Source organism: Triplophysa dalaica, chromosome 21 (genome assembly GCF_015846415.1).
Source record: "Triplophysa dalaica isolate WHDGS20190420 chromosome 21, ASM1584641v1, whole genome shotgun sequence".
NCBI lineage: Eukaryota > Metazoa > Chordata > Actinopteri > Cypriniformes > Nemacheilidae > Triplophysa > Triplophysa dalaica.
In genome coordinates this window covers 5866498-5882546 of record NC_079562.1, presented here as the reverse complement: position 1 = coordinate 5882546, position 16049 = coordinate 5866498, and the positions used below count along the sequence as shown (strand labels likewise).

Genomic DNA, 16049 nt, shown 5'->3' with positions numbered 1-16049 from the left:
GAAAGAAAAAGGGAGAGAGCAAGAGCGCTATCTCGGTTTAGTCTTGCAGTAGTAGCTTCATCCTTTCATTCTGTGTGACCAGCCCAATGAGAGATGGGTAACTCTCAGAGGAAGATACCTGGATCTGGCTTGAAAAAAAGAAACAGGATTCAGGGGGGTAGTAAAGATACAGGCCACATAGCAGACACGACAGGTAAGAACTAGATTTCAGACACGGGTAGTGATTTACGTTTCCTGCTGGGGTGAAACAAGAGATGTGTGCAGGTAGTCCTCGGTTGCTTAAGAAATTAGGTGACCATTTGATAAGTTTAGAATGTTGGTTTTATATTCTGGTGCATTTACTGTATACTGCAGAATACTGCTGTCTCATAGGCATCAATCTCATTAATTGATTCAAAATCCCCATTAACTGTGATTTTTGAATGTCGCTAAACTCTCTAACATTTTGATGCTTGGATGATTGAAATTTAGTGTACCTTATAAGCTCAACTCTGACTAATAACTTATTAAAAACTTTGTAGTTTTATAGTACAAAATCTACACATATCTCTATCTTACCACATTACATTCCTCTAGTTCTATACAACAGAATTATCAGTTTCAGTCAATAATTACAGTAGAGGTCACACATGTGCCGCATGAGGTTGACTTTTTGGAAATGCGGTGCAGAACCGTCAGAAGCAGCAGAGAAGTGCTGAGTAATTGAGTCTGTTCACTGCATTCGCACATCATTACATCACACGTAATGATGAAGAGAAGGGAGGGGAGATGGGGAGCAGGTTAAGGAAGGTCTGGTATCAAAGCACCAACTCACAGCCTTTTCTTCTGAAGCAGATGTGGAAGAGAGCTGCCCTACACAATGTGTTCCTATATGTTTGAACTATATCTATAAACTGTCCTTCTTTATTTTTGAGCATTATCTATTTTACTTACCTAATTGTAAGTCAAGAAAATCAACAGTATTTGTGCTTTTGCTCCTAAGAAATCACTTGGGAAATGTAATAAGGTACTTATGTAATTGCATTCAAAACAAAACCTGGCACATATCCAGACCCCAAGTTTCCATTATTTGCACTTAAAGGTCCAGTGTAGGAAATTTAGCGGCATCTTGCAGTGAGGTCGCAAATGGCAACACGCCTCCTTTTTAAAGCACTATAGTGGCTGACACAGAATAAGATGTCGTCACATCAGGCTGAATACTACAGTTGCGTATATTATATTGCGTTTCTGTCAAAAGATCCTCCAAAAAAATACACACTGGAGTCGATTGGACCTTTAACAAATAAAAAACATTAATGCAGATGTCATCAAAAAGACAAATAGTTCGAACTTGTCAGAAATATAAAGTTGACATTCAAAATGCAATACGTTGTCACAAATGAATTTTAAAGAGACAAAAACATGAGAGCTGGACACAAATACAACAAGATTTCTGAAGATGAATTAAATTGACTTTGAGATCAATTTCTTAAACTTTAAGATAACTTTTGTAATCTGATGAACAAAATGTATAAGTTTCTAAGTATGGCCTCTGTTAAACTTCAAGACTACCTGTACTGTTTAATCTTTCAGTACACTGTCAAGCTGAACATGTTTTTGGTTAACATCAGAGGAAAAAAACGCTCAAAACAGCATTCCTTTTAATAGTTGTTTGTATGTAGTCAGAGCTTAAGTTGCCTCTAACTGACTGTGTGTGTGCGTGCGTGTGTGCGTGCGTGCATGTGTGTGGTGTGTGTGTGCTTGAAGAGAGAGAGAGAGAGAGAGAGAGAGAGAGAGAGAGAGAGAGAGATTGTGTGTGTCAAACAAATCGACTTTGTAATTGTTACTGCTTACCTCACATTTAATGATAACTATCATGTGTCCTCATGTCACTGAACTGTTCACATCATATTTAGACACATGACTGTGAAACATGAAGCCCTTTTTAAAAACATTTTCTGTTTTGCATCAAACTTTGGCCTATAGCTTTCGTTGCATTAACAACGATGGCTTGATGCTATAAAATCCTGTTTTTTAAGCATCCACCTTTTCTGGTCTTCTACAACAGGAAATGCGTTTCTGGTATTATTTTGCTGATCACGGCCTGATAAGGATCTGCTTATTCGCTGTAAATTAGATATGAAGGGTTGCTTGGATACAGATGACTCTGGGTAGTTCAAGGGGACCGCTGCCGCACGTTGAATACTGATGGGCAGATGCTCCTTTATAGACGAGACAGGAAGCGGGTTAAAAAGACAGAGGGAGAAAAGAGAGCAATACTAATGAAGCTGTCGCTCACCTTTCTCTTATGTCCAGAATGTTATCTTTTCTTAATTGACAATATCATTTGAATTAATTCATTTGGATACATTCGGTTATATCAAACTCGTGTGTGCTTTGTATCAAACCGTCAAAACATCCCTAATGGAGGTATTTCCATTAGAATGTTACAGAAAATCTTTTGCATCACATTTGTTTTCCTTCAACTTTCCAATAGTAAGAGTTTTCTCACTATATTTCAAGTAGGGCTATAATAAAGATACACATTATGAACGAGAATTTACTAGGGAAGATTTCAGTTATGATAGCAATGCAATCAGAATATATATATAATTTTTTATCCAAGCAATCTTTCATTCTGCAGTTTCCAGAGCATAGCAGGTTTATAACTTTACCCTTTCTCATGCTATTGTCTGTTTGTTTGTGTTTCTCTTTAGCTGTATCTAATCTGGACGTTGAGAGTAAATTGACTTCCCACTATCAGGCTCCATGGCATCAGCAGCACAATTTCTTCCACCCTTGTACACGGCCACCATGCCTGGAGGAGTTACACCGGCACACCAAGTTCAACCTGCGGGCGCTGCACAGAGGTACCAAGTATCTCTTGGACTGTTTTTTCGTTGGATCAAAATGGACATTTGGTTTGCATTATCCAAAAGGTTCTTCATTGATAGCAATCACAACCAAATCCTCTAGGGTTTAGTGGTAATGATGGGCACATATCAGAGGTGACAGGTCACGATAGATTACAGTTATTATCCTGAAGTTTCCCTCAGAAATCAATAAAGTGCATCTGTGTGTCCACAATCTATTAAATAACTCCATCATGGATCTTTCCCACCTGGGATTAAAGCTGTGTCTCTGTGTTGAGGAGGTCAAAGCCTTAACCAGACCAACCATCATATTTTAGATCTCTTGCATTCGGCTTGATTAAGGTCTCATTTATGCTCAGCATATGTTTTTAGACTTACTGTCAAATAGTTTACACAACCAAAAAATGAATTCAACATTTATACGCAGTCTAAACTTAATATATCTTAGACCATGTATAATAAATATGATTTTATTCAACATATGTCAATAAATGGTTCTTGCCCATACTTTTGCCATTGGTTGGACCGATGTCGCTAAATTGGTTGGTCTGGATGATCAATGATTTGCTACAAAATTATCACCCAAAAATAAAACTTCTTTCATTTATTTACACTCGTGTCATTCCAAACCTGTATGACTAACTCTTTTCTTTAAAATGCAAAATAAATTTTGAAGAACATTGGTAACTAAACAACATTGGCCCCTTTGACTTCCATTGTATAGACAGAAAACCACTAAGACATTTCTCAATATATCTAATTTTGCGTTTCAAAGAAGCTCACACACAGGTTTTCACCAACAGGAGGGTACATGAATTATGACAGATTTGATCATTTTTAGGTGAACTGTCCCTTTATTGCCTGTTGCCTGCTTTGTACTGCCCTCTTGTGTTGACATGATGAAATTGAATGTGCCATTGCCTCCAGCTCAATGAAACCATTAAAGCAGAATTTATATTTTCCCTCGAATCAATTTTACTTCCATCAGTGACACATAAAATGTGACCAGAGCATCGATTATTCATTGTCAGTATGCAACAAATCCATTAGAGTCCTGTTACAGATTAAACCTTTTTGCCAGCATTTGGCAGTATATAAAGGCTATAAAATAGAAGGTGTTAGTATTTACAAAACAGTTTAGACTGAAAGAAAATCTAAGTGAACTGAACTGTGTGTTCCACAGACCAGCAGCAGCGCCAGCGTTCAACCAGCAGAGAACGTGGTCGGGTGACCATATCAATATCTGTTGCTCCGCCCATGCCAACCCTCCCCTCCACTCACAAACTCAGAAGGCGTGAGCAGAGGGGCCGATACTCACGCCTGGTAAGACATAAAACTGATCAGTACATGAGAGGAGATTCATTGCCTCCTGAAAAAAAGGCAGAAAGCGATACAGAAAGTCTAATGGTAATAATAAGCGTTTCCACAAAGAAAACTGCAAAGGCATTATAACATATAACACATAACTTTAAAGGTTATTGGCTAAATAAGAAAACTTCCGGCTCCTGTATTTCAGTTGGTTTATCATTTTGGTAGCAGCGCAAAAGGTTGTAGGTTAAAATCTGAAGGAACATTCATGTAAATGAATTGCACTGTAATGAGTAATTTTTCATAAAAGCATCTGTTTTGTGTAAATGTAAATATATCCTGAAACTCTGGTCGATACAAACCCCATTAAACCTAATGGCAAGTAAATCCTTATTTAATGTTTGTCTGAGGCTTTTTTTTTCACCTCGCGGTTTTCGATGATGAGGGCATGTCATAATGTAACAAACCTGATCTGTAATCAGACTAGCTTCTGTCAAGTGAAAGATAAATGTACCACTCTTTACATTTTAAATGCATACTTGTAATTGTTAGAGCTCAGAAACCATTACCAGGGCCATTAATAGTGGCTTCTCGGAATGACTAAGTTACATTTGTGAAGTACTGATGGCCTAAGCTAGCGTACTCTTTCCTACCATGCACACCAGGAGAGGAACATTAGGGAGAGTGATGTTCAGACTATCCAGAGAAAGGTAAAAAGTTTCTGTGTGCTAACACTGTGTTGTGTCATTGAGTTGACGTTATATGTTTCGACCATTCCAATACATTTTTTTTTTTTACGTAAACATTTTTAGATTTATTTAGTTTTGTAATATTGTAGGAACCTAACAATCAGTTTGTTTTTTAAAAGGTGACATGCAAACAAACTGAAGACCCAATATAATCGTTTAATGAGAGCAGTTTTCTTTTCTTTTCTGACAGTTTTGTCTGTTTGTTTGATATATTGTTGGTCCATTTTCATTTATCTTTCCACCCAAAAATGAAAATTCAAGTTTTCCAAACCTGTATACATTTCTTTGTTCTGTTGAACACAAAGAATAACATTTGAAAAAATGTTAGCAACTGACATTTCTAGGACTTTATTGACTACCATAGTAGAAACACTTTAAATGATAAGCCCCAGAACTGTGTGATTTTCTTGATACAATAATGTTTCCTACTATGGTAGTCGCAAAACCGTCAGTTTTTCCAAATATCTTTCTTTGTGTTCAACAGAACAAAGAAATTTACACAAGTTTGTAACAACTTGAGGGTGATTAAACGGTGACAGAATTTTCATTTTTGTGTGGAGTAGGCCTCTTAACACTTGTATCTGTTAAACGTTTTTAACTTAAAATAAGAACACAAACCTTATCAATAGACTCATTACTATTATAACATGTATTACAGAATGTGATTTTCTTATATATGCAGCTGCATGCTATTTCATTGTGAACGTGTATTTGTAATTAACATTTGAATTTAATTGGTTACAAAGTATTCTGGGTTTCTTCATTTATTTTGCCCCTTGAATCTCCCTCGCTGCAGGAGAAGCCAGCCAAGGAGGCTGACATCAAACCAGTCCTAAGAAAGGTAAATAATATCCTTTTAGAAGATGTTAACGCAGGACTTGTGATCTTGCTCTTTGTTTTCCAAAGTAAGGGTTTCATCAAAGCTTGGTTGGAGGCCAGGTTGAAGTAAATCCCTCCATAACAACATAATCTTTGAATTCTGAAAATTCCTGTTTTATCCACAACTAACTAAAACTTTCATTTCAGTCTGTGTGTTTCCATTGTATTTATTTACATATATATGAAATGTAGACATTCACAGAAGTCTTCACTGTTTATGGGAGTTGTGTCTTTTGTTGCTTCATTTCCTGTGACTGGGTCATCTCTGTCCCCACACAGCACGAGAGCTCCATGTCTGCATAACATCTGCTTTTCCATGTTTGAGTTACTTCATTTATGTTGTTCTTGTTTATCATTTAGTCCTGTGTCATGAATGTGTTTTATTTTAGTACCATCGCTCCCGTTCCCCCTCCCCTATTCAGTGTTGTTTCTTCATACCCTGGATTAGAAAGGTATTTTGCTCCTTAAATGTCTGCTTATTTGTAATCTGATATATACACATACCCTCTCTCTACTAACAATTTCTAGTTGTCCTTCCTGTTGTAACATTATTAATGTAGAGCAAAACTTCCTCTAGACTTGTCTGTAGACATTCAGATCATGTCTGTTAATTCTGCAGTCTCTTTAACTTGCAATTTTGCTGTATGTACCAGTATTCCTTTCTGTCTGAATATCTCTCTCAATGAAACGTTACCCACAGAAAGGACATTATGTTATACGTTAACATACAATTCTTGTTTTTAGAAATATTTACTGGCATGGAGATGATTTTCACCCTTTGCCAGTCTTTTGCTTTCTCGTCAAGTTTCTTTCTTTCTATGTTCCTTGCACTTTGCCTCATTATGAATACTGCATGTTTGTTAATTGTGCAGTACATTTGTTTTTGAAGAACAATCCCCTACAGTCCTCCTAAATATATTTGGACACTTAAACTATGTAAGATAAGCTTAGGTATTATGTAATGACATTCAGTTGGTATTTTTGGGCCACAGTATAGATCTGTAATTCTGTTGATAACGTTTTATTCCTACATTCAAGTGTGTCTAACAGTCTAAACATCATTCGTTATTAGGCTGGTACCAACACGGAAACAGATGGAGAAATACCGGCATTGAACCACAGGCCTAAATGTCCTGTTCCCAATGTCCCTACAACCCTGGACAAACAGACCAACTTGTGCAAAGCTCTGCCTCTTCCTACGCCAGAGGAGAGATTGAAGAATGAGTCTCAAGTGATTTCCTCCTGTATCATTCCCATCAATGTCTCGGGTAAAGTGACATTCCATTAGAGTCTGTCCACATTGAAGAAACCTGAACAACTGCAAACATTATAAACAGTACATTTTTAAATATATAATATATTAGAAAATATAGTGAAAATAAAGACCAGCTGGCAAATTAATATGATTGATTTGTGAGAGTTAATTACTTACATTACTATCTTCATGTTGGATTCATCTAGGTGTTGGATTTGACAGAGAAGCCAGTGCTCGCTGCTCTCTTGTTCACTCACAGTCAGTTCTACAGAGGCGAAGGAAACTCAGGAGACGAAAAACGATCACTGGCATCCCCAAACGAGTACAACAAGACATGGGTACGGTCAATTGATCCTACGCAGTCTGCAAGCAGCTGTAAATTGAAATATTTCCAAATGCAAGGCATTATTGAATCTGGAGGATATCATTTTCTTCTAGATTTGTAAATAATAGATACCTATTGTTTTTCTCATTTACCTGTAGATTCGGATGAATCACCTGTGGCCAGAGAGAGAACAGTGATTATTCATACCAATCCACACAAGTCACTGTGGCATGAGGATCTATCCCTGAGTGGCCGAGTATTGCACACCAAAGACTCTGGCTGCCAGACAGATGACTTCCTGATCGCTGCTCCATCCCGGAGGCGTATCCGTGCCCAAAGGGGTCAAGGAATACCAGCTTCTCTTTCACACTCCACAGGAAACATCACCTCCCTTCCGGATCGCTCGGATACTGTTTATGCCGCAGCATTAGCTACACGTGTTCGCTCTAGAAGTTTACCCCGTGAGGGTGGCAGGCTTCTGGATGAGGATCAAGATGACAGTGATGAGGATGACGATGATGAAGAGGAAGAGGACGAGCTCTCTCCTTATGAGGCAGAGGACTTCCTGCCCGGTCCGGGACAGAGAATTACAAAGGATGAAGAGGAAAGCACTGATGACCAGGCTATGCCAGAGCTCCACTTTGGCAGTCTCAAGCATACGCAGCACTCCGGGAGCCCTGACCACTCGTGGAACGAGAGAGGCAGATCCAGGCTACCACGCAAAGTTGACATGGGGAGCTGTGAGATCTCCTCCAGCTCAGATACTTTCAGCAGTCCCATTCACTCTACCTCTACCACAGGGGTGCTTGGAGGCCAAATCGACCATAAAGAGGACCACCAGTCCTCAAGCGGCAACTGGAGTGGAAGCAGCTCCACGTGCCCATCACAGACTTCTGAGACTATTCCACCTGCTGCCTCACCTCCCCTGACTGGGTCTTCACACTGTGATTCAGAACTTTCCCTCAATACTGGATCCCATGTCATTGATGACACCACTGGCTTTATAATTGACCCCTACCACATAGACAAGCCGCAAGGACAGGGCCACAGATCCAATTCTTTTACCTCATCAGCTACTGATCAGATGGATGATGCAGGGGTCAGTACTGCCAGTGATGGTGAGTGGAACTGCACCCAGGACCAGCAAGATCAACCCTGCCCCCAAGACTTCAGCCCAAACTATTCCAGAGAGGATGAAAGTGGTGTCAGCTGTCCCAGTTATTCCAGCGGGGAAACTTATGAGAGCTTTAGCGAACAAGCATCCACTGGGAAATCAGAGACAAGGCATATTGTCGACACCGAAGGATTCTATTCCTCAATGCACTTTGATTGTGGTCTTAAGGGTAGCAGAAGCTACTACAACTATGCAGCCATTGACCCTGACTGTGGCCCGAGTGGGAACATAGCACCTGGCATGGGGGAATACCCTGATTCGGAATTTAAAGCAACCAGGACATTAGGGAGACCGTATCTCACCTTGAGAAAACCAAAGGCCAAGCCACCCCCACCAAAACGTAGCTCTTCATTAAAGGAAACAAGCAGTTGTGTGAACGTTCTGGAGGAGAACGAACCAAAGATTACTAGCGAGCTGCCACTGCCCTTGTCTTCCAGGGAGATGAAACTGCAGCTGGACTTGGCTGGTTCTGTAGGGCACCTTGACGCTGCGGGTCTCGAGTCGCTTGGTGCTTGGGGAGTGGACAATGTCAGGGATATACTTGACTGCTCCTCTCCGTTTAGTTCCTCGGACACACATTCCTTCAAGGACGAAGGTGCTGTGCAAGCAGACTATGCAGACCTCTGGCTCCACAATGACTTGAAATCGAATGACCCATACAGGTCCATGTCCAACTCTAGCACTCCTACAGGCTCAACTGTTATCGAATGCATCAAGACGCCGGAATGTGCAGAAACGCAAGCCTGCCAACCCAGGTCAAGGCCTACTTCCCCAACTCTTCCTCCACCTGAGGGTGATGCCAAGCTGGGTTCCCCTGAAAAGCTGGCGGGTTTAGCATCTCCTTCCAGTGGATATTCCAGTCAATCCGAGACGTCTACATCTTCCTTCCCCTCTGCTTTCTTCCCGGGGCCTCTGTCTCCAAACACTGGCAAGAGGAAACCCAAAGTCCCTGAAAGGAAGTCTTCACTTTGTTCCTTGCAACAGACACAGCTTTCGGTCAGAGACTCCTCCAGGAGGGAAAATGACTTCCAGGACATACCCCCTAGTCACCTCGACCTAAGTGCTCTTCACAGCAAACATTTCACTAACAGAAATCAGATGTACATCCTCCACCAGAATAAGCAGAAAGTTGCCATAGCTGCAGCTGCCGCTGCAGAAGCCCGTAGCGCAGCCGCGGCCGCTGCTGCAGTAGCTCGCGCTGCTGCAGAATCTTGCACTACTGCACCCACCGCATCTACTACAGAGAGTGTGCCATGCCCATCGTCTACTTCAGCACATTTGGCCATCACTCCAAATGTTCTCAGAGCAGTGCAACTGCGATCTATTAGTAGACCACTTAACGGGAACCAAGGGTATGATCCTGCCAACTTAATTCTAGCTACACGCCCCAAGTGTCCCACAGTGATAACAGATGCAACACCTTGTGGCAACAGGCACCACAGAAAACCACCAGCTTACAAACCCCCTGCGGCGCAGATCTGCGAGTCACAGGTTCCACCTGTGGTGGAAAACGTTGAGGAGGTAAGAATAAGACAAGAGAGGCTTGGTACTCGTACTTACTGGGCAATGACCGCTTTCAGAACACCTGTAGACAATAATCCTGAAAAAGATGACTCGTCTACGAGATTATTTGAAGGTACTGAGATGCACAGCTCTCAGCACGAACAAGACCACAGATGGTACTCAGATGAGCAACTGACATCACCAGAGAGACTTAAACAAAAACTAAGTCAACTATTAAGGTCAGACCTTTCAGCAGAGCCAATGTCTCTGGCCAGCACAATGCCTCCCCCAGCTTACAGTGAGATCCAGAGGAGCATTTTTGTACCGTGCAACAGTCCTGACAAAGTGCCTGTTTCAACTCAAAAGGCATCGCACACTTACACAATCAGCGATGTGCTAGGCAGAGAGGAGGAATATGGGACATCAGGTGTCACAACCAGAAGTGCCTCACAGGACATAAGAGAGGAAGAGTCGACCCCAGACACAGAGGACTACTTTAGCAAGGGTAATTGAAAATGATATATGGAACAAGTTTTAGAAGCTCAAATACTGTTTTTGTAGGTTCAGCTCAGTAGGTTAATCACCCTCTTGTCCTTTTAAAACTGTATGACCTAACAAAAGAAGGTAGTGTAAAGAATTTTGATAACCGAACCACGGTGGTACCCATTGACTTCCATTGGTTTTGTGTTCTTGCAATATAAGTGAATGGGAACTGCCATTTTTTGGTGACCAACATTCTTAAAAATATGCAGAAAAAAGAAAGTCATTTTTGGGTGACCTATCCCTTTAATGGTTTTGGAGGGGTAACTGAGGTCAAATTTAATGCATGAATGCCTTTATTTTGACAGATTCAACTCCTAGTGACAATTCATCCTCTCCTTTGACGGATGACTCCAAAACTGATGATGATAGTGTTTTCCCATCCCCTAACAGACTACGCACAACTGATGATCTGTTTGCAATGATACACAGGTATGGCTTGCTGCTAAAAGTGACTTTGGATGCTAATTTTGACATGCATTTCTAAACACATATGTAATCTAAAACCCTGTGCACCAAATTATTTCAGATCTAAACGGAAAGTGCTTGGACGGAAAGATTCCGGGGAGATGAACGTAAAAAGTCGGCCCGGTGTAGTAACTGCGACAGCTCCCGTCAGTACTCCTACTGTATGCCCAGTTACACCCGTAGCCACAGTCTCCCCTAACATCCCCCAGCGAGCCTCAGGACCCATCTACAGGTGTGCCAAAAAGTCCAGCACGTCCAGTGAGGAGTTCAAACTCCTGCTCTTAAAGAAGGGTAGTCGTACAGACTCGAGTTACCGCATGTCTGCAACAGAGATCCTTAAGAGCCCCATCACACCCAAATCCCAAGGAGAGCTTTTAGATGCTGCAAGGCCCTCCCAACCCCTACAGGATTCCACTTATGGCGATACACTTCAAAACCCGTTACCTAAGGCCAACAGTGAGGGATTCTCCCCAAAAACACTGACCATGTCAGCAGCCTCCAGACAGGGACGGTCCAGAATTCCACCTGCGGCTAATAGCAGCCGCTATAGTACGCGGAGTCGGCTTTACACTGCTCCGATGCAGGCCATATCTGAAGGAGAGACTGAGAACTCAGATGGTAGTCCACATGATGACCGCTCTTCTTAGTGTGTGGTTTTGTTTTTACCACAAAATGGTACATTTTTGATAGTATGAAAACATTTGGGAGTGCTGTAGGCATATTAAGATCTACCTTAGTTTTCCTTAAAATGTTTGTTGTTTTGAAAAGACATGGGTTGATTTCCTTAATCCACTTTGGTAGGTCAATTGAACCCCTTGGAAGTGGATTTGTGAGTGGATTGTTGTTTTGTCAGCGTATATTTGACTTCAATCGCAGGTTTTATTTTTTTTGTTTTGCCTCCAAAATTAGGTCAAATGACTAATGAGTCATACTGAAAATTTGACTTTTTAAAAATATATATTTTATGAAAACTATTTCCATTATCCATCACAAAGTTACTGTATGAGCTATATATTATATGATCCAGCATTGTTTAATGCGATGATGTGAAGGTTTACTGAGGACAATCGCACTAAAGCTCTTAGGTGAAGATGTCTAACCATGCAAAGAAAATAACTTCTGAGACAAAGAAAGCCAAGGATTAAATGACCGTAAGCCAAGAAGCGGGACGGTTGGCAAAACCATAAATTGTGAATTTGATCACTTGTGCATTTCGAAATACTACTATAACCTAAATTAAAATCAAGGTTAACAAAAGTCATCCCATTTTTTGTTTAGCTCCATACTGTTTGAAGGTGGTGTCCAACAACATTCCAACAACGTATTTATTCGGTTTACCTGTTTATTTTTAAGACCCAAATTGGGTGTATATCTGTCACGTTCTTCAGGGGTCATCATGTATATCTACTTGTAAACGCAGATGAAATGAGGACTTGAGAAAATTTCACCTCTGATTCACTGTATTCTGTGAATACCTTTAAAATCAACATACTGTTCATTTTAAGAAGAATGAATTCGCTTTTTAGGGGTGAAACTTTCAATGTGGAGATGAGAACTCTATTTGATTTGTCAAGCTTTCACTGTGGCACTGAAGGGAAGATGACGACCTGTGAAAAGAGTCTGTTTCTGATTCACGTTTTTCCGCTATGGTTGTAATTTTTCGTTTTCATCCATTGTACAGCATGCAATAAAACACTAGAACATGTCAAACAGACATCTCCACGTGAAAAATGTATTTTGATTTTCACTTTGTTGAGTATAAGCTATGGTCAGTTAGTGTCCAAAATGTGTACGATTTGCGGTTTTACATCACTGTATACACAGTTTGAGCTTTATCCCTGAAGTGGACGAATTGGACAATCTTAAGGAATGATTCCTTGACAGTTTGTGTGCCTGGAAAGAGCTGTCCGAGGCAGGTGAGGATATGATGTGGTCAGTTTATAGATATAAATATATATTTAAAGGATGATGGAATTATATTTAGGGATAACATATGGTGAATATTATATCACCATCTCTGGGATATAAAGTGAAAGTTGAAGTTCGCTGCTCATCTGTATATACATGGATGTTTGACATATTTCAGGCATTTTCTCTTAACTGTTGTTGGTTTGTCATGTACTGTATGTTAGAGAGATGTAATTATTTTTATTAATTTATATCAGTAGAGAAACCCTCCCAAATATTCTGATGCATCAACTGTATTTCCTTGGGCAATGCATCTGAGCCACGTTTTTTGTCTTATTTGAATACGAAACCGGTCTCAGTTAGCTTTGTTTTATAAGTCCAGACTTTTGAAAGTCCAGACTTTCCTTTTGTTCTTGCATCCATGTATTAGAACTAAATCTATGAAATCTTCAGATTGCAACATTTAATAGAAAAAAATATTTTTAATTATGGGATATTTTATCCAGAGAATTATTTTGTTAATAAATTTGGAAAAGAATAATTATAAAGTTTATTTAAATAAAAGAAGAACAAATTTATTTCATATCAGGGGTGTATCGGCCAATGATGACGTTACTTGTAAACCTTTTTAATTAGCTGTAATCTTGCATTCTTAACCAATAAGCTACTCTATATGTTCAAGAACTGTAGTTAAATGTTTTGGTGCTTTATAATTCTATAGCCAGGCCATATACTCTCATTGTTGCCATCCAGAAAAAAGACAATTGTTTTTGCTAACATCAGGTTTTCTTTGGATAAATGTCTCTTACGATGCATTGTGCTTACAGTGCAAAAGCAGTCATCACAACACTCGTGACAACTCAAATAATTCAGAAATGTAGCAATGTGTGTCTTTTTGTTTTATTTCATAAAACTACAGTAGTTGCCGTGTCACCCACCCATAGTGAAACTGGCCGGTCAATTTGGGCCATCTCATTAAAAAACAAAAGGAAATAAAAATCTTTGTCATTGTTAATTTACCTCAAGAAAGCTTTGGACTATTTTAAACATGTAAAAATCATATATCAGTAACTCACAGAAGAAAACGACATGGTAACAAAGACACACTTCATAAAGAGGATAACGTTATTGTTATGGTTTCCTTTTCTTTGTTGTAACTGAAATATCACGATTCATCATTGACTGCTTTCGTTTTTTAATTTTTCTAAACACTTTGTAAATTGAGTTACTCAGTATTTCTGGAGAAGCACAGCCTGCTTTTGCCAAAGGATTTCAGACGTGTTATGGTGTGAAATAATTACACTAAACTAATTGATGGACTAACAAAAAATGTTTAAGTTAAACGGTTTTGAAAAAAAGATGCATCTCATTCAGTTACAATAAACAGGAAACAAATCTCACTCAGCATAAAAGTTCCACTTCAAGAGATTTGAGTCCATTTTGTATTTTTGTATAAACCTGTACATATTAAATTTCTAAAGTAAAAAAGACAACTGTTTCATTTTGTAAAATGTTTTAAAAGTTTACATTTAATTCCAAGCCTTTGTATATTTTTGAGCTGTGCAACACTCTCGGTCCTGTATTTATTTTTAGTAAACATTGTGGGAATTTCATTGTAAATTTCAACCATTTCTTGCCAGCTCACGTGGCTGCTTAGTAACTGTGCATAGAGAAAGCCAATAAATGTGACTGCATTGAGAAAACAACCCTTGTCTTCCACTATTTTTGTAAGTCCATTCAAATGTTTTCCGCCAGATGGCACTGTCGGACACGTTTAAATCTGAATCGCATTTTATGTTTTTTAGCTACAAATACTTTTTTATTTAATAATTATTAATTTTAAAGAAAACAGAAAATGTAGTACTATATGCATAAAAATATTTTTTACTTTCAATTCCACGTGGTTAATTTAAAGAAAGAAATATAGGCCTACTTATTGCAAAATGGATCTGAATTGACTGACAAGTCACCGACCTTTTCAAATTTAGATTTCAAAAACAAGGTATGACCCACACCATCTAACCAATATAAAAACTAACCAAACAACAGTATCCATCCGTCAATCTTGCTGAGTGAGACATCATCACACAGACAAAGCCAGCATGATCCATGAGACTTTCTAGAAAAGATTCGACAGGAGCAATTGACAGGTGATTAAACTCCAGATGAGATATGACTGGAGGCCGTTATCCAGAATGGACCCTCTGACCTCAGATGTTAAAACACAGTGTTTAAGAAGGTCATGCCAGGCTTTGAGACTGAATGTGAACAATGAGCCTTTCAACCGCAGGAGACCAAAGAAGGCACGAGACAACAGACCACCATCAAGTCGATTGGTAATTTATTTAAAAAAATAAAATAAAAACTGCATCAACGTTGCTATATGTTAAACTCCATGCTGTGGGAAAATGGCATTGAATTCACATTTCGACATCAGAACTGTATTGTTCATCTATAGATTTGCTATAACTATGAGCAGCACATGAGAGTTCCAGTTCCCAGTAAATTTGCCGAGCCACAGATATTTAGCAAACAGACTGATATGACTTTTCGGCCTTATTTGTTTCAGACTTAAAAATGGTCAACACATCAAAAAAGGTAAGAATTCTTTTGTTTTGCATTTCAGTTATTTATTTCTGTTGCTTACATCAAACTTGTCCAACGTGTTATTAAAAACATCAATAAACCTAAATATTTAATAAACTAATCCGGACAATAAAAGAACCAAAACAGTTTAGGCCTATTTTCAGAGCAGTTTATAAAATAAAAGTCCTCGCTGAAATGTGTAGTTTGTGATAAAGTTTATAAACGAGTAAAATAAACTGACACGGAATTCTGAAATTATATTTAATTAAGTTGTAACATTGAAAATTCTATATTTTTCTCGTGAGACCACGTGCAATCTCTTACTGCACACAGAGCTTTAAGGGATTTTAAACAACTCAAGACTTTAATAGTTTCCCCATCTTGCTGATTTTTTTCATTAAATTTGAACCTATAGCAGTTCTAGCATCCATCAAATGTTAGTCATTTATATCAGTATCAACCAAGAGCTTAGTTTGGTTAAATTTCCTAAAAACTAGTGACT

The 16049-nt window shown here is 39.2% G+C and overlaps 1 protein-coding gene across 2 annotated transcripts in view; it reads left to right on the top strand.

Moving 5' to 3' along the window:
• nhsb (Nance-Horan syndrome b (congenital cataracts and dental anomalies)) overlaps positions 1-14655 on the top strand; it is a 45885-nt gene extending 31230 nt beyond the window's left edge. The window contains exons 2-10 of one of the 2 annotated variants that reach the window (XM_056735514.1): positions 2697-2849; positions 4036-4175; positions 4826-4870; positions 5706-5750; positions 6861-7056; positions 7250-7381; positions 7527-10550; positions 10894-11017; positions 11115-14655. In XM_056735514.1, the coding sequence (XP_056591492.1) occupies positions 2697-2849; positions 4036-4175; positions 4826-4870; positions 5706-5750; positions 6861-7056; positions 7250-7381; positions 7527-10550; positions 10894-11017; positions 11115-11700 (4445 nt within the window). In that variant the 3' untranslated portion in view covers positions 11701-14655. The remainder of the gene's footprint in view (positions 1-2696; positions 2850-4035; positions 4176-4825; positions 4871-5705; positions 5751-6860; positions 7057-7249; positions 7382-7526; positions 10551-10893; positions 11018-11114) is intronic. The other variant, XM_056735515.1, reaches the window with a different exon arrangement.
• Positions 14656-16049: the final 1394 nt, after the last annotated feature.